At 37.4% G+C, this 19,189-nt stretch overlaps 1 protein-coding gene across 1 annotated transcript in view; it reads left to right on the forward strand.

Annotated features, from left to right (window-relative positions):
• Window positions 1-19,189, forward strand: part of ARHGAP15 (Rho GTPase activating protein 15) — a 618,627-nt gene that overhangs the window by 310,738 nt on the left and 288,700 nt on the right. Inside the window, exons 7-8 of the mRNA XM_084799881.1 lie at window positions 5,461-5,559; window positions 6,716-6,839. Of these exons, the coding sequence (XP_084656007.1) occupies window positions 5,461-5,559; window positions 6,716-6,839 (223 nt within the window). The remainder of the gene's footprint in view (window positions 1-5,460; window positions 5,560-6,715; window positions 6,840-19,189) is intronic.

A 19,189-nucleotide genomic window follows, 5' to 3' on the forward strand; every position in this document is an offset into this window, starting at 1 on the left:
GGAAACCTAGGATAACTCATTTTCTATGGTTGTTTATCTTTATATGTATATGACCCAAGTAGCCAAACAGATTTCCAGTTGCTAAGGGTGAGGAACATATACTGCTAACTTTAAACACTGCCCTTGTACTCAATCAATAATTCCTCAGTGCTAGTTGATAATTAGATGTGTAATAAATTATAAACATACTTTCACATATAAACATACCATAGACATGGAATTATCTGTAGCACTTATTCTGCAACTGGAAATGTGATACTTCAGAGAGAGAGGAGAGCAGTGACACTCCTGTCTCTTCACTAACTGAGCCATGCATGTTTGAATTCAACTGGAAAAGAAGTCAATAATACATACTCATTAAGTATGTTTGCGGGTACCCCAATGTGCCCATTGATAATTATCATATTCTTTTAGTCACTATTTACAAAAGATTGGTAATGGCTAAAGTTAAGTGTGTGCAATGTTTAATCTGTGTAGCCATAAGCAGTTATCCTTTATTATTTTTAATTTTCCCGTTCTTCATAATAAATCTATATCTGATAATCAGAAAAAGTGAAGACTTAAAAAGAGTTCATTTCTATGCTAATAAATAAACCATAGAATTTTTATTACTATAAATGTCATCATACATAGTAATTTTTCATCCAAATTGAAACCTAATACTTCCTTTTTTCCTGAAAGTGATACTTGAAAACATCAGAAAGGACACCAGTTAAAAATATAAAGACAATCCTTTAAAAAATAAAACATTACTCTTTGAAGATGTTTTCAGTTAACAATGTTCAATTAACTTAAAAACAAATTGTTCCACCACACCTCCAATCAGTGGAGTATAAAGTTTACAAAAGTAGCCTCCGTCTTTGGGGGCACCACAAAGAGAGAGACCAAAGTCGCAAGCCCATGGGGAACTATTGTCAAACGAATGTCAGCAAAGCCCAAGGAATGTGTCTGCTCTGCACACTGGTCAGTGGAATGCTTATATAATTTTTGACATAAATCTGTTGCTAACAAGAACTGAGATGGACCTACACTTTGGGTAAAGCTGTCCAGGGCTTTGAAAGGTCAGTGATGGTGTCTTTCAGGCACTACCATTGATATGTTCTCACTTGTTTTCTACTGTAACCAACAAATGCTGTTTGTACACCCCCCAAGAAATGTTGAGGTAAATCTCTCCAGACAAGTACTTAAACATGTTTATTGTCAATAGTGCTAGTGAACTTGGCAAAAGCTGTTTTGCTGAGTTATTATACTGTCCCCCTTCCTCCAAAATATTGTAGCCTGGTAGTTATGTAGGATTTCATGAGATATCTGACGATGGTGAGATTCTAAGCAGAATGAAGGCCAGGAGCTTTTACAAAAAGTATATATATATATATATATATATATATATATATATATATATATATATATATGTATATTTGCATTCATTGCTTTAAGCACGCTTCTGCCAATTAACACTTGGAAGACGGGTCACATTGTATGGGTTAACAGAGGACCCATTCTGCTCATTATTGGAGGTCACTTTAGATTGTCATTATGTGTTGTTCAACCAAAAGATGTAATAAAAGCTAACATTCCTTACTGATGCCCTCCACCACCACCTGTGTTAAACATTCAAGTGTTCAACACACAAATAGTCACACTCCACTTATCAGAAATTCTGAAGAGGCAAGAATGCAAAAAATTAATAATAAATAAATCAAAGCAGTAGATTGAGAAGCTGAGTTAAATGCACTTTACCAGGCAGGGATGTGAATGGTACTTTTCTGTGTGAGTCTGGAACGGAGCAGGACAAAGTCAATTGCTGAGTGTAATTAAGAAGTGGATGCATTTAAACTGTAGAGAGCAGCAGCAGTCTTCTCCACACTGCTGCCTAGGAACTCCAGAGATTACTGGGAAGGCTTAGAGGAAGGTACGAGCAGGACGCTTCGGCTAGGGGGATTCAGACACACATCTGCTTACTCTAGCGTTCCAGGGTGAAGTTATACGTATGATTAATGCAGTAATATATTTAGACAAAGAAACTTTTAAAATGCCGTTTATGTTTGGCTCTATGAGCAGGAAAAGGCCCATTCTGAGCTGTGCAGCTAGCAGCATCTAAACAGCAAAGACGGCTGAAAACTATTTACCACAGTTTGAATTTACCAGGGCAAAAACCAGACTATGCTGGCTCTTTTGTAAACCTTCAGCATATAGTAAATCTGATTACATTTTTCTTTTCCTTTCAAATGTTGTTCCACTTATAATTTTAATAATGTTTTATTTATGCCGGTATAAAGTACTACATTATGTTCTACTTCGTGCTTGGGAAATTCATTTTTCTTCATGTATAATAACAAATCATGATATGTATAAAATATTCATAATCAAAATATTTAAGTTTAGAACTAAGGTAAAAGTTGAAGATGCTACTAGTTTTCTTGTGTTAGTTATAAGTGACCTTATGTTTTTAGATTTTTAACTTCTGAGGGAATACTTTAGAAAGTAAATATTTGGGAATTTTATGTAAGTAAAGAACATTGCAATGGAATTCAGATAATTAGAAAAATATCACTCTGGCTTTTTTTTTCCATGGGCATATGCCTATTTTGAGCCATCCCAAAGTTTACATGCCGTTTTAGTTCAAAACGGGGAGAGAAAAAGAGTAATTGGCTCCAGTTATCTGTCAGATTTTAGGGTGTATAACCAATGATATTACTTTCCAGTTTTTCTTTTCTTAAAATGTGGCCACTTCACTCTTCACTGAAGAAGGACCAGAATTGAAACTGGAACTCATGTCACCTAAACAAAATGTGTGCTTAGTAGTATTGAGTAGTATCATATCTTTCTAAAGGTTTCTGAAAATAAATGCAAAATATATATGTGTGAATATATGTGTACAGATCAAGATTTCTTAAAAGCTCAAGATAAAAATCAGAAATTTCTTGAACAAAATGTCAGTTTATGTGAATTCATATAGCATTGGTAATAAATCTAGAGAATATATGTTATACTCATTGTGTTAAATATTTGTAGTATCCTAAAACACATTAATGTTATATATACTTTGGGCTACCATATTGACATGAGTCAATATAACTGTAGAAATTATACTAACTACAGGTCTGAGTATATCTCATCATGAGGGTATTTAGATATATCAATAGATCAATTGATAAATATAAATATTTTTCACTACTAATCATTTGTTATTGTGATTGATCTAGTAGTGTCAAGATCTTTAAAGCAAGTAGCCAACATAGAGTGTGTATTGTATTAAATATTCAAACAACAACTCAATATACTTGTCTACATTAGTTGAAATCATGTCCTGTTTATACCTTGAAAATCTTCCAAGATAATTGTTGTTAAATGTTGCCATAAAAATTAGTGACCCTGCAGAATCAGCCATTGGGAATTAGCATTGTCATATCGCTGATAAAATTATAAGCCAACCTGAAGTGTGACTTGTGATTCTTCTTAATCTGCACCACATTTCAGCAGTCAACTATCAGAGCACACAAGGCTGTAAAAAGGTGGCTGGCTCCTGACTGAGTTTCTTGAAACACCAGTTTTCTTCTTTCTACTTTTTTGCCCCCCACAATCACCAAGTTGGTTTTTTTATGGAGATTCAGGTGTGGTTCAACATAAGCAAGTCAAAAATGTAATTAGTCCTAAAGAGTATAGAACTAGAGATTATGTTACTCAACATGAGAAAGACTATATTACAAATTCACTGGCATAACCCTGAATGGAGAAAATTTTGAGTTTTGTTTTTTGCTTTGTTTGGTTTTTTTTATACAATAAAATTTATACAATAAATTTATTTATTTATTGTAATTTATCAACATTACATCCTGAATATTGTCTCCTTGATCTTATCTTCCAGTTCCCACCCTCCCTCCTCTTCTGCTCTATTCCCGTCCCCTAGACTTCTGATGGAGGGGCCTCCTCCCCCATCATCTGATCACAGTCTACCAGGTCTCATGAGGGTAGCCTCAATCCCCTTCCTCTGTGTTCCCACAAGGCTGTCCAGCCAAGGGGCAGTGATCAAATCACAGGCACCAGAGCTCATGTCAGAGTCAGTCCCCTCTCTCTCCCCTCCCCACACACATGGAGCATGAGCTGTCCATCAGCTACATCTGAACAGGGGGCCTAGATACTCTCCATGCATTGTCCTTGGTTGGCGCATCAGTTTGTGCAGGGCCCCCTAGGTCCAGATCCACTGGCCTTGGTGGTCTCTCTGTGGAACTCTATTCAGCTATGAAAAACAAGGAAATCTTGAAACTTGCAGGTAAATGGATAGATCATCCTGAGTGAGGATGCAGATGCAGAAAGACAAGCATGGTATATACTCACTTATAAGCTGAACTCTACCCAGCAGATTTTCAGCACAGGTATTGGGACTTGCAGCAGGACCCAAGGCAGAGAGCTGAGAGCTGTATGGAAGGGAGGACAGTATGGAAGCGGGGGGTTGGGGGGCAGAATGGAAGGGCCCGGAAGGGTCAGAAACAGAAGCCTTCTAAAGTTCTATAGTCTGGCCAGACATGTGACAGTTGTTGAGAAATGTCTGTCCTCTTGTTGAAAAAAAAATTGTCAGTAGTACAAAGGGAAAATTTTGACAGACTGATGGCCTCGTGCAAAAAGCATGTCCACATCCACTCTAATCAAAGTTTCCCCTAAGGAGCTCTTTATGTGTGAAATCAGGAGCATTGCTTGCTGTGTTTCTATAGAGTCATATTCGCTATCATTTCTGAAGGGAAAGATCCACTGTGGTGAAAGACGAATAGCCATGCTAAGCATTGCTGACACTGAACAGCGCTGAGAGTCTAGAAACTGATGTTGATCTGATACGTTCTAGCAATGGATCAAATACGCAAATGAATTTTTATTCGCTTATACTCCCTTTGTAAAGAACTGGTCCTTCATGAAGATCCTATAAGCTTTACTATAAGAAGGCAGAGACAGCCAAATGTCATCCATCTGAATGACCCTTTGCAAACGTATGTGTTAGTCTCTTTGGTAAAAGGCTGTTTTAGAGCCCTCCATAAAAGGAAATCAAATATAGGGACACAATTAGATTTGAAAGAGACAAAGAGGAAAGAGCCAACAGCACAGAATGAATTCCGACCCACCCAAGTGCATTTTCTGTTGGCTTTTAACTTATATGTTCGCTGTCTGTACCTCTCAACGTCCTGTCTTCTTTGTCCTGAAGTTGGAATAACTCAACTTTAGCCCTGATCTGAGTTAATCTTTCTATTATTAAAACAATCATGTATTCATTATGACATGAAAGAAAAAAAAAACAGTTTACAGAGAGAAGTTGAAAATGACAGCAGTTGCCTTACTTTGCAGAAAGACAATTACCGGAATACAAGGAAATGTGTCCATGTGATGAACGTATTCTTGAAAATGATTTTTTTTTTCAATATAAAAAATGTGTCTCACACGGCATTTCTACCTGTCAATTTCTCCTCTCAGATCACAACAGCATCAGGGACCGAGTTCCTTCTGCACTCGGACATTGACTTCATCATATTGGATTGGTTCCATGCTATCAAAAACGCAATTGACAGATTGGTACGTATTTGTTTGGGCTGTTACATTTATTAATTAAAATGTAGTCATTTCAATCTTACTGTTCAGGCAAAAAACATTCACACATTTAAATAAGCCCTATAGATAAGAGATACTAGCTATTTTAAGCTTAATAGAGAACACTAGGGACCTTTCTGGCAGACAAATTTGTGAGGGAAATGTCATATCGTGTCACTTTTTAAAAGATACTGTGTTCTCGTTCTGTAGGAGCATGGGCATTCGTTTATTGCAGGTTGTAAGAAGCACACAAGTGCTTGAAAAACTACTGAATTTCTACATTTTTCCATTTATGTAGTCACTAATATATGTGTGTGTGTGTGTGTGTGTGTGTGTATACATATATATATATGAAAGTAAATATCTATGTATTCATGACCATGTTATAATACCAAAATAAAAATCATTTATACTTTTTTTTATTATTTTCCAGCTAAGCTAGAATGTTATCATGAAAATTAGATACATAGAACTTCAGAAAATTCGTTTAAATTATACATCCATAGTGTGTGTTTTAAAGGCTTAAATAATTTAAGACTGTTTCTTATTGACTTAATTTTATCTCACTTATATATATATATATTTATAATATTCTATAGAGCTTTTAATATACTATAAAATAGGATAATATATTAAAGCTTTTTCATTATTCCTTCTAAGGTCAAACTATACAAATTAAAATTGTCTTGCCGTAGGATCAGCAGAATCCCCATATATACATATATAGACAACAAACACCGGGATTAGATTACCTTCAAATGTAGAGTCTAGGGCCAGAAAACCTGAATTTGAACACAGATCCTGTTTTAATAGCTACATGGTTTGGGAAAGGTTGGTTTTGTTTTGTTGTTTGTTTGGTTGTTTTCCTTTGTGTTTGTTTTCTCTGTACTAATAATAATATTGCTTGTGTGTGAGGTCATGCAGAATACCTAAGAGGGTTAACTGTTTCAGTTCTTCAAATAATTCATAGCGTTTAGTAAGCATTATTTGGATATCTGCATTCTAGCATGGAGGCCATATCACAAAATAATTAACTTATTCAAAAGTCCAGTTAAATTTAGCATTAAGATAAAACACAAAATTGTTTGGCAAATCTTTCCTTCATAGGAAAAGTACTCAAGGTACTGTTTATTATTTCTAGCCAAAGAATCCAAGCTGCCGGTCTTTGGAGTTGTACAATTTCCAGAGATCCTCGAGTTCTGAACTGCTGAGTCATGGCCACGCTGGTAGAAAAGAACAGAAACCAGAGCACAGGAAGTCTTTCAGTGAGTGTTTTCTTTGATTTGCTCATTTTACCTCTGTCTAAATGCAGAGCTTATGAAATATAGATGTATTAAAATGAGATTTAAGTCAAAGCCAGACTACTTTGGAAGATTCGTAGCGATTTCCTACCTAGGGATGCAGGCGCTGGAGGGCAGTCTGGGCATTCCGCTCACATCATTGTTGGTAATGTCTTTTGAGAAAAATAATTGTTCCAAGGTCATGGTCTCTGCTTACAGCAAACCTATGAATCTCTGAGTAAAAGCCATGGAGTTCAGATTGGTGATTGATTTTGAGAGTGGGAAATGTCAAGCATCTGGCATGCTGACCATTTGATTTTCATACGTTAAAAGGTACGAGGGACACAGTTGGCCCGACTAAGCCAACAGCCCGTGCAACCGCCCACACTTCCAGAACACCAGAAATGCATAGAAATATACATTCCAGAGTTCACAGGAAAATGGCCAACAAAGTTACACTGAGTTCTGCTCCAAAACAATTGAATTAGGAACAACTTACACCACTTACATGGTGATCTTCACTTTTTTAAGCCAGCCTGCTTCTTTCTCAACAAAAGGAATGATTAAATGTGTCGCGTGTCAATCCCAGCACTCGGGAGGCAGAGGCAGGCGGATCACAGTGAGTTCGAGGCCAGCTTGGTCTACAGAGAGAGTCCAGGACAGCCAAGGCTACACAGAAAGACCCTGTCTCGAAAAACCAACCAACCAACCAAACAAAAAAGGTGTCCCATGTATCTCACAGAGTAAAACTGTGTCCTAGACTTCTGGAAAAAAATATCGATAGATTTCATATCAGAGAAACGAATTTCTCTATCTTAAAAATTATAGCTTCTTCCTTGCGCCTTCTACCTAGCTCTTTTTTAGCCATTTTTCTCTGTCTAAATGCTGATATAGTTACACGCTACCTTTTCAGACTTAAGAACAAGCCAACAAGTTAAAGAAACATCAATACATGTAGTATAAATTAAAAAATGTTTGATAAATGATTTTGTTTTTGTCATATCTGTGCCATTAGAAAAGATCTGTAGCTGAGTGTGGTGGCACACGCCTATAATCCCAGCACTCCAGGAGGCAGAGGCAGGCAGATCTCTGTGAGTTCAAGGCCAGCTACACAGAGAAACTTTGTCTCAAAACAAAACAAAAAAGATTTATATGTGTGGCTACATGTTTTTCAAAACTGAAGTATTAGTACCCATAGTTCTAGAAGTTACTGGAAGAGTCCAGTCGAAATCCTTTTGAAAGGAGGGAATTGTGCCTATATCATAATTTTCTACAACGACCAGAGGCTGATTCAGCCAGACATTTGTGTCATGCTGCAGTTTAAGAATGTTGTCGTTGCCTGTATCTACAAAGTACACAGGGTGTTGGTGGAGACTCAGTAATACCTTCTAAAAGATTTTATTTCGAGTTAATTTTATTTCAATAATATTTTCCTTTAATTCTTTTTTTTTAACCTCAACATATCAGGTTTTATTTCAAATCATGTTATATGCGATTTCATATGTGCCCAGATTTGATCATGCATATTTGAAATGTCTACTTATTTTTTTAATTTTTAATTTTTAATTTGTTTACCTTACATGCAGATTGTGGCCTCCTCCCTAGTGTCCTCCTGGTCCGACCCTCCCTCCCTTCCTCATGCCCTCTCCCCTCTCCCTTAGTCCTCAGAAAGAGGGCATCCTCCTCCCCTATCAGCTGACCCCAGCCTATCAAGTCTCATCTGGACGGCCTGCATCCTCTTCCTCTGTGGGCTGACAAGGCTGCCCCTCCAGGGGGAAGTGATCAATGAATGGGCACCAGAGTCCATGTCAGGGGTAGCCCCTACTCCCCAAATTATGGGGCCTATAATGAGACTGTGCTGCCACAGTTTCTTTTCGTTCTCGAGTTTTTCCCTTTTTGTTTCACATGGGATAAGATGGAAGGTAAGATTACAGAGTTAGAATTCGGTTGTGAGTATCTGTTTAATGTTAATGATGTAAATATTTTGTAGTAAACACACAAGAGTTTGTGATGAAGTGATCTGAAATCTGAGATTTAATTACAGCTGTGGAAGAGAACTTGACATGCTTCTAAACCCCGAGGCAGTGGGGAAAAAAAAAATTGCAAAAGCATGTTTGAGAAACTGAGGCTGACAGATCCTGTATGGAGTGGTGATTATATTAAAAGTGTCAGAATCAGGGTGCCCCCCCAACCTCCCGCCACCATTGGAAAAGACAATTATTTGCCATGAGAGCAAAGCCGTTCTTGTCTAAAGAAAAGAGGCAGGTATTTATTCACGTCAAACCTCCTTAATTGTACAATGACTTATATGTTAAAAAGCACTAATATAAGATAGCATTTTACAGGTCATGTACCCAGACTCTGTTCCAAGGGCTTACCTTATACTGACTAGGTACTCTGCTCAATCCAGGGAGATTCCTACCATTTTGAACCCTGTATTTTCAACATAGAGTGTGGAATGACAGTGATGTTTATGAGATTTAAGGGACACAGGTCAAACTCAAGCAACCTGCTTTTACAGCCTGCTCTTGTAACTATAAACTGTAGCTAAGTGAACAACAACAACAAAAAGTTAATCCCTTTCAAACTTGGGCTTAGCTGGACGTTAGCTAAAAAGGGAAATAACAGTCAGTGTACTTGAAATCAAGACCCCAGCACGTTTAGATTAACTTTACTATTTAAAATAAAAGGGCCATTTACTCTTTAATCCTAATTTTCAGAAATGGTTCTTTTTCTGTTGTAAGATTTCCTTCAAGATAGGACAGTTTTCACCTTTTATACTAAGTTACATCAGTCATATGCATGAATTCATTTTCACTTGAAAGGCATAGTGACTGACCTATCCACACAATATTAAATTAGACCATAAGTTTGAAATACTTATGAGCACATTTCTATTTGACTTTTAAAACATTTTTTCAAGTATGAACTCCCATGTGTGAAACCCTTCTGAACTAAGTCTTATATTTGAACACCCAAAGTTTAAGTTTCTTAAATCATCTATTAAGTTTTGAGTCACTGTCTGGAGATTAAGTAATTATGTGGACTCAGATTCACCGTAACTTCTTCCTTATTAGTAGTCCAAGCACAAACTGCATTGTCTGTTTGCTGCCTTTGGCTTCCTGTGCCCTTGATGTTCCCACGAGTTCTGTCGCCAAGATTGTAAGCAGATAAAGCCAGAATTACTTTTTTTAAAGGCATGTGAACATCATTAGCAGCTAACAGGTGGTCATGTCTTTGTCCAGTTTTTCCATTTAACATGGGAAAAATATGCTCTTCCGATGATTAAATTCAGAAAGTTGTGTCAAAATATACTTTCCTTTAAAAAAAATGTGATTCTGACCTGCCAACACTATCAAGTACTAATCGGATATTTTAAGATATCAGTTGAGTCTAATGGACAAGAAGCCAGAAAATTCAATGCGAGGGCCAAATCACTGTGAGAAATTCAGGACAGCAGCCTGGGATGGGAGTAGAAGATCAGCTCCCTTGGGAGGGCTGCTATGCGAAGTGAAGAGTCAATCAAACACAGGGCTCACAGATTTCTCTAAGGAAAGAAAATGCATCTCCCACTGATGGAAAAGAGGAAAGGCCCACATATAATCATGGCTTCAGATTACTTTTGAGAGCTTTTTAACTTTTCCAAGTGTTCCTTTCCAGATCTATAAAAGTGGGTCTGATAACATCCTTCTAGAGTCATGTGAAAATTTGAAATTAGAGATGTAAATACTAAGTTCACAGCAGGCACTCAATAAATAGGAGCTCTTTTATTATCCTCTATGTCTCCAAGCAGATGGCACCAAGACGGGTATGAGCCAAGGGTGGTGTCTGATGGAAGGCTGGAGCAGGGCACACATATTCTACATCCTTCTCCCTAAGGGTACAGGAAATACAGGAGAGGAGCCAGAATTGGATACGGGAGTCATAGCTGCAAAAGTCTAAATGTGAGCAGCTGGTCCTTCCCCTGGCACCTCACCAGGTGAAAATGGCAGCCAGGGCATTCTTGGGAGCAGGCATATCAGGACCCAGTAGAAGGGAGCCAAGAGATGCCCTTGATTACTTAATGCCCAGAAGAGCATGTCATTAAGAAGTCCTGGTTAACAGAAAGCTTCAACATCCAGCAAGTACTTCACACAAAGCTCTCATTTATTCCTTTATTCGCATCCACAGAATATGAATGTTGTTTCTTAGCAAATAACACTACAATGTCCATAAAATTCTTGACTTCACTTGTCTTTGCTTTCAAATAACAGACAAACATGCGGACAAACAGATAGAAAATGTGGTCCTTCTCATGGGTTCCAAACCACCAGACGATAAAATCTGCAAGTCTGAAGGGTTAGATGTATACAAGCACTTTCAACATTGTAAATGTACACGCTGAAAAATAACACAAGTTTTCAAAGTTACACGGTAAAAGAACCAAAAGAAAATGCACTTCCATTTAGAAAGATATTTTAACAAGTTATAAATAGATGTTTTGGGAAAATCCTAAAATAATTTCTTCATGGTTCTCTCAATTTCATATACCTTAATGATGATTCATATACTATAACGGGGTTATGGGAATAAAGATAGAAACAGGAGTCTTGAATGAGATATTAATGCAATGCTGAAAGTTAAAAATCTGCAAACCTTTAGTGGTGTACTGTGGAGTGATCATTCTCATGCCCAGTAAAACCAAGTTTGATAGATAAGCAGTGATAATCTGTAATAACCTAAATAATCACCATTCCCACAAGCAACAGCTAATAGTATGGTCTCTTTGTAAAATGGATGCTTAGATCCTAACACATTTTCATAAGGAAATCATACGCAAGACACAAAGACACATTGGACCCTCCATAGCCATTTACAGTGTTATTTTTTAAGGGAATGGTTCATTCTGAGTTTGTCATACCTCTGGCACTGAGACTAGCTTGGCTCCTACCCTCTCATGCCAAAACTGTTCCAGGGAAGCTATGGAGATCTCAGAATCATTCTCACTAGAACTCTTAAACCCCGAGCATCTCCAGAAATGGCAGGAAAGTGATAGAGTATCTCTAAACCAGGATGAACAGTGTGGACAGAGAAAACAAAGGCTAGAAAGGAAGGTTTTTGCAGCATGTACTTAAGTGAGTCTCCAGCAAGGCAAAAAAAAAATTAGTGGAGCATTGTCTTAATTAGGGTTTCTATTGCTGTGAAGAGATTGCCATGACCAAAGCAACTCTTGTAAAGGAGTTATAACAGTTAATTGGGGCTGGATTAGAGTTTCATATGTTTAGCTCATTATCATCATGACGAGAAGCATGGTATAATACAGACAGACATGGTGCTAGGGAGAGCCAAACAATAAAACTGTGTAGCACACTGGGAAGAGCTTGAGCATATATGACCTCAAATTCCACCTTTACAGTGACGCAGTTCTTCCAGCAAGGCCACCCATACTCCAACAACACCATTTCTAATTCTGTCATTCCCTATGGCCAAGCATTCAAACGCAAGAGTCTATGGGGCCCATTTCTATCAAACCACTGAATTCTACTCCCCCAAAGGCCTCTATCTATGACATAATACATAAATGCATTTGGTCCAACTTCAAAAGTTTCCGTAGTCTATTACAGTCTCAACCCTGCTTAAAAGTCTAAGGTCCAATGTCTCTTCTGAGATTCATAGCAATCTCTTAACTGTAATGCCCTATAAAATCAAAATAAAAAAACAGATCATGTATTTCCAAGATATAATGGCACAGGGTACGTATTATTGTTCCAAAACATAGGGAAGGGTGCATAGTGAGAAAATACTGGACCAACGCAAGATTTAAAAACAGCTGGGCAAACTCCAAACTCTGCGTTGCCATGTCATATCTCCAACTCCTTTCTTTCCTTGGGCTGTTTCCACTCCCTGTTAGCAGCTTTTCTCGGCAGGCATCCGATGGCTGCGGCATCCCTAACGTCTTGGGGGGCTCCAAAAGCAATATAGGCTTCACCTTGACAGCTTCCACAATGTCTTCTTGGGGCCTCCGTGCAGGGACACTGCTGCCACATGCCTGGCCTCAGCGGCTTTTGTTAGTCATGAGGGGAAATTCTATAACCCTTATCTTCTACTCTCGACTCTAAAGATGGAGGCATGTGGCTGAAGCTGCTAAGTTCTGCTGCTTGCCGGGGCTGGAACATCATCCCCTCCTTCTAGTACACCTTCACCAGCTTACTGGTTTTGATGATTTCCTTCTCTGTCTAATCTTGGCTGTCCTGAAACTTGCTCTGTAACCTGACCTTGAACTCAGAGATCCGTATGCCTCTGTCTCCTAAGTGCTGGCATTAAAACCCTGCACCGCTATGCCTGGACATAAGCTTTTCTTTAATTCCCTTTTACAAAACAGAAGCTTAGCTGGGTGGGATCTTACCCTGACGTCACCACTCCCTTAATTTCATTTGATATCTTTAATCTGTTTATCTCCTTGAACACAGGATTAAGCTCCATTCCACTTCCTGGGGTCCCTTTAATCTTTGAATGCCACATTAAAAAAAATTTTTTTGTCTTTGCTCAATTTGCTCCTTTTTGTCAAAATGCTCTTCAAGAGTAAACCACAGGACAGAGTCTTTACTAGGCTATTTTGTTGTTTCCTTTGCCTATACAATCAATCTTCAGACTAGCTTCAGGCATACTCTTCAGACAAGGGCACAAAAACAGCCATATTACTCACCAAAATATCACATATTAAAATTCTCCTCCTCTGAAACCACCTGAGCCAAACTCCCAGAGTTCAAATCACCCTCAGTGCCACTGTCTTTCATGCTTCTGCTAGTATGGCCCATTAAACTCCACCATTTTCCTAATCCTAAATCCAAAAATCCACATCCCTCCCAACAAAAGCATGGTTGGGCCTATCTCAGCAACAACCCAGTCACTAATATCCATTTTTATCTTAATTACAGTTCCTATTGCTGTGAAGAGACACCATGACCAAGGCCATTCTTATCAAAGAGAGCATTTCATTGGGGACTGGCTTACAGTTGCAGAGGTTTAGTCCACTATCATCATGGCGAGAAGCATGGCAGCATGCAGGCAGACATGGTGCTGGAGAAGGAGCTGAGAGCTCTACATCTGAAACAAAGGCCACAGAATAAGACTGTGTATCACCCTGGGGGCGGGGGGTAGCCTAAAGCCAACCTCCACAGTGGCATAGTTCCTCTAACAAAGCCACACATGCTCCAACAAGGCCATATATCCAAATACTGCCACACACTATGGCCAAGTGTTCAAACACAGTAGTCCATGAGGGACATTCCTATCAGACCACCACATTACTGGTAGATGAAGTCTGGTATTTTTCCAGCAATTAACTTACTGGATCTAGGTGGTACATGTACAGCCAATTATGATAGTATCTTTTTATCTTTTTTTTGTATTTTAATGTTTCCCATTTAAACACTGGCATACACACGTTTAGATATCAGGCATTTCTGTAATTCACTTGAATATTAACATTTTTAAACTACAACATGAAAACTTTTAAAGAATGATCTAATTTTCTTTATGATTTATATTAAGACTTTTAAAGTATTAAATACAATTTTGATAACTCATTGTTTCCTACTCTTGGCTCCAAACCATTTTTTTTTTTATCCTTATGACATTTTGAACTTTCTGGATAAGTATATAATTAAGAAAATTTATTATATGTTTGTTATTACCCCAAATTGAAAAGTCATACTAATTTATCAGATAAACATGTAATTAACAATTGTTTGAACCACACACTGAGAAGTCTGTCCTGGAGATTCATATATATATATGTATATATATATATATAATATTTTCTTATTATGAGTTTCATGTGAAATAGCATAACCTGCCAATGCTTGAAAATAATAAGATGAATAAGCCATCTGCCAAGAAAAGAGAAAACAATATTAAACTTACAGAGATAAATCAAATCTAGTTAAGAAGAAAAAGAAAGTATCTTACTTGGGAAAAGAAAATTCATATTAGTATAGATTACTATGGCTTATTGTGTCACTGGAATATTGTAAAGACAAAGCCTCTCTATATAAGTACTATGGTCATTCACCTTAGGTTTTTTCCTTTTCCCCTCCGAAAAGAAAGAATGTCATTTCTGACATCAATTTTATTCAATACCACTTGAGGAAGACTACTCAACAAAAATCTAAACAATCAATAATTTCATTTATTTAAAGACTGTTCATTTCTTCATTTTCCACAGGCTTAGGGAAATTTTGTTGGAAATAATTTAGATGATTTTAAAATGTTCATTAAAAATGTTATTAAAGAGCTGGGCATGGTTGCTCATACTTTTAATCCTAGTACTCAGAGAGGCAGAGGCAGGTAGGGTGCTGTGAGTTTGAAGCCAGCCTGGTCTATAAAGAGAGTCCAAGACAGCCAAGGCTACACAGAGAAACCCAGTTTCAACAAAAACAAACAAACAAAACAAGTGTTATTAAGGTTATTGTTTAAATTCAGAAGAGGAAAACAGTAAAGATTAGATGCGTATTTGATAATCAGACATCTGAATATGTTTGTCCAAACAGGTATTCAAAAAGTTTCAGGGCCATACCAGGAACCTATGTGACCTTCACTATTCTGCTATATGTCTTCATGAGAGTTAACAGTAATCATCTTTTGTAGGACTCATAGATTGTAATTTCTTCAAAACATTTAGTTCCCTATGAATCATTAGATACAAGGTCTTACTTATGAGCTGAGCAAAGCAAGTTCTGATTAATCTCTTCTTTCCCTTCCAAGGGGCTGATCTTGCCCTCTGCTCTCTGGTCACCCAGGGCCATGTATCTAGAAGTGTGAGCTATTCTCAAGTCCATGTAACCCTAGGAGTGCTCCATCACTAGATCACCCCATCTTCCTCCTGACCCTGGCAGTAACACTGTGACCATATTTCTCCTTAGATGAACTGCAGTTAATCAATTTCTGATTTCATTAGGTCAAATGGCAACTTTCTTTCAATAAGGGGACAAATGCAGAGGACTCTTTGCTTTGCTCTCCAGCAATATTTCCTAAACATTAGTACACTGTTGTGATTATCAACAAAAGAAAGTAATACTATTCGAGTGCCTCTAAAAGTTTTATTCTTTTTACTCTAGGACTGAGAATAGGCACATGTTAACAGTTTATTATAAAGTTAAGCATAGGATAGTCACTCATTATTGTCGACTAAATTTAAAATGCCCTTTGTCAGAACATTTGAATCTTTCTTACATCCTTAGCTTCCTGTGTCAAGAATACACAATTTTGGATGCAAATTATCACTTATTCTTTCTGTACTCAAAATTCATGTGGTCCACCCATTCACTGTATTTCTAGACCCCAGAAACTTGTACTGTGAAGCCTAACAAATGTACCTTTCTTTTTAAGTCATTGTGTTGTATTTCCCCATATGCTTAGAAAAGTACTAATTTTAAGAATAGAATCTTCAGTGGATTTTTTTTTTTAGGAAACAAGTTTGTTCGTTGTTACTCACAGTATATCCTCCCACATCATTTAAGGAAAACCAGGTACTACGTTCACCCAACCATATGATATTAATCTGAAAATCACAGATATATCACTTAGAATTTATTTTAACATATGATTTATAAGATTAAGCATCTTTATTTTCTTACAGAAATAGTTCATGTATAATTTGATTGTTTAAGTAATAACTAGAGGCAGCATTCCTATTTTTTAATTGTCTTGCTAAAATCAATGCATTCTGCTTGTGTCCAAAATTAACTGGCTTAAAATGAAGACAAAATGTGAGCTGCAATTACTGTTAGGAAATACAAGATTAAGGTTTTGCTGTGGGCACTAATCTTGATAGCACACACCTGTAATCCTAGGAGATGAATCACTTAGGAGATGCTTGCTACAGGATCCGGAGTTCAAGGCCCTTCTCGGTTACATATTATGTTCAAGGTCAGCTTTAGAAGACAAACAAAGACGCAGAAAACAATCTTTCTGGAAGCCACGGTAGCTTCCAAAATCTAAAGCTAAGGTCAAAGAGTACAAGTGATTTCTCCTCCTTTTCCTCTTCCACCTACTTCCTTTCCAATCAAACGAGTAACATAGAAAGATGCAATTCCAAGTAGCTCTATAAACAGTTCCTTATTTTCTGTACCTTCTTCTCAATGCCCCCCAACGCAGTCTGTGACCCTCAATTTGTTTTCCAGAGAAATGAGCTAATGACCCTGACCCACAGCTCAGCATGCTGACATCACTTGAGTCTACTTTTTTTCCCCTCTCACTGAGATAACATCCTTTAAGTCTCAGCTCAGGCCACATCTCTCAATATTCTGTTAATATCCTTCTTGTATTTTAAGGAATTGTGATGCTTCATACCCACTCTTGATTTCAATATTTTAATCTTTATATTTGAGTCAACAAAATTAAATGGTATTTTCCAATGTAGGAAAGGTAATAATTTTGGAGGTTTTGAAAGCTGCAAAGATTAATTTCTCTAGAGTCAATTTATTTATAGAAATCCAATTTAAGGACAGGAGTTACATAAATTCTGGCCCTCATCACTTTGTTCAAAAGCTAGATGGAATAGACAAGCAATGTGGGTGTAAGTCAGTTTTTTGATGAGAAAAGGTTTGTTTGGCTTACATTTCTGGATCACAGTTCGTCATTGATGACAGTCAGGACGGAGACTCAAGTAGGAACTTGTAACAGAAACCATGGAGTGATAGACACCACCTGCTGCTTCACTGTCAGCTCAGGCTTAGCTAGCTTTCTTATACATCTGCGGATTACCTGCCCCAGGAATGGAGCAAAACCAATGGGATGGAATCCTTCATCAGTTAACAATAAAGACACTTGTTAAATAACATCAATAATACACAGAATGCTTATGGATCAGTCTGATCTGGGTAGCACTTCAATTAAGACTTTCTCAAACGACTCTTGGGTGTATTAAATTGACACCTAAGGCTAATTGGGACAAATGTTAATACATTGGATTTTCAGCTCTATGGACTTGAGTACCATTCTTAGCCCAAAATACACAGCTATGTGATTTAGATACACTTCTTAAATGTCCTAAAAGTTAAATAGCTATTTTGAATATAATATATATAATTATTAAATAACACAAAGGAAAAATTGTATATGATGTAAATATATATATTTGACCTAAAAGTAATGTAAAATCAGGGCTTAAGTATATCTAAGGTATTTGTAAATTTTACATTGTTATATAAATACTTGATTTAATGATTTCTAAGAGTGAATTTTGAATAAAGTATTCACAATTTGCTCTACTATAAATCTACCAGTTCCTAAATTTACATCTAAGAACAAAAATGTACTGATTTTCCTCATTTTTATCAGCTCTTTGATAATTTCATACAATGTCTTTTGAGTATATCCACTTCTATATATTCTTGGATTTATGGTTTTTACTAGAGAGTAGCTAAACTACTAGGGGTCTTCACTTTTAAAGCAAACTTGCTTTCCTTCTCCCACCAGCTCTCAGTTACCAAAACCTTCTTAGGTAGGCGTGGAACTTTGTGTCTACTTCCCTACTCCATGCTGGAATTTGGTCTGGCACACTTGACCTTGCTCAGGACTTACACATGCTGTCTCAGCTGCTGTGATTTCCTATGTGCATCTGCCTCCTATACCCAGCAGACACTATTTCCCTGTAGTCATCCACTACCTCTGGCAGTTACACTCTTTCTTCTTCTTCCTCCACAACTATTACTGATCCTTCAGAGGAGGTGGCTTAATATAGATATCTTGTTTATGGCTGAATATTGCACAGTCTCTTATTCTCTGCACCTTGACTAGTTGTGAGTCCTTGTGTTAATTGCTATAGACTGCACAAGGATGCTTCTTCTCTGATGAAGGCTGACAACTACAGAAATCCATGGATACTAATGACCAATCATGAAAGGACATTTTAGTGTCATGTCCATTTAACAGAGTAATAGCTATAAGATCACCCCTGGGGCTCACAACACAGGTTCTTAGCCACGATAACAGTACCAACTTACAGAGGAGGCACTAACACCAACAAGAACATGGTTGGTTATCCGTATGTTATTAATGCTACCATTGCACATAAGTAGTCAAGTCTTTCAGGTCCAGCCATTGCTGTAGAAGTCACAGTTGGTTAAGATTAGTGATTCTTTTTCTCCTTTGGTAGTATGTGTAGCATCTTTTAGTACTATGAAGGCTATGCAGTGAGCCTGAAATTTCCAGGTCAGTACCAGCTTGGTTTCTTTATGTGTGTGATATGTTCAGCAATAGAGTCTTAGTGTCACTTTCTAGAGAATAACTAATGTCATGGACAATAGCCTACTTGGGGGTCTATGGGACCTCCTTGCCAATAACTCCAAAAT

The sequence above is a fragment of the Acomys minous genome, assembly GCF_964271855.1.
Source record: "Acomys minous genome assembly, chromosome: 10".
In the NCBI taxonomy this organism is placed as follows: domain Eukaryota; kingdom Metazoa; phylum Chordata; class Mammalia; order Rodentia; family Muridae; genus Acomys; species Acomys minous.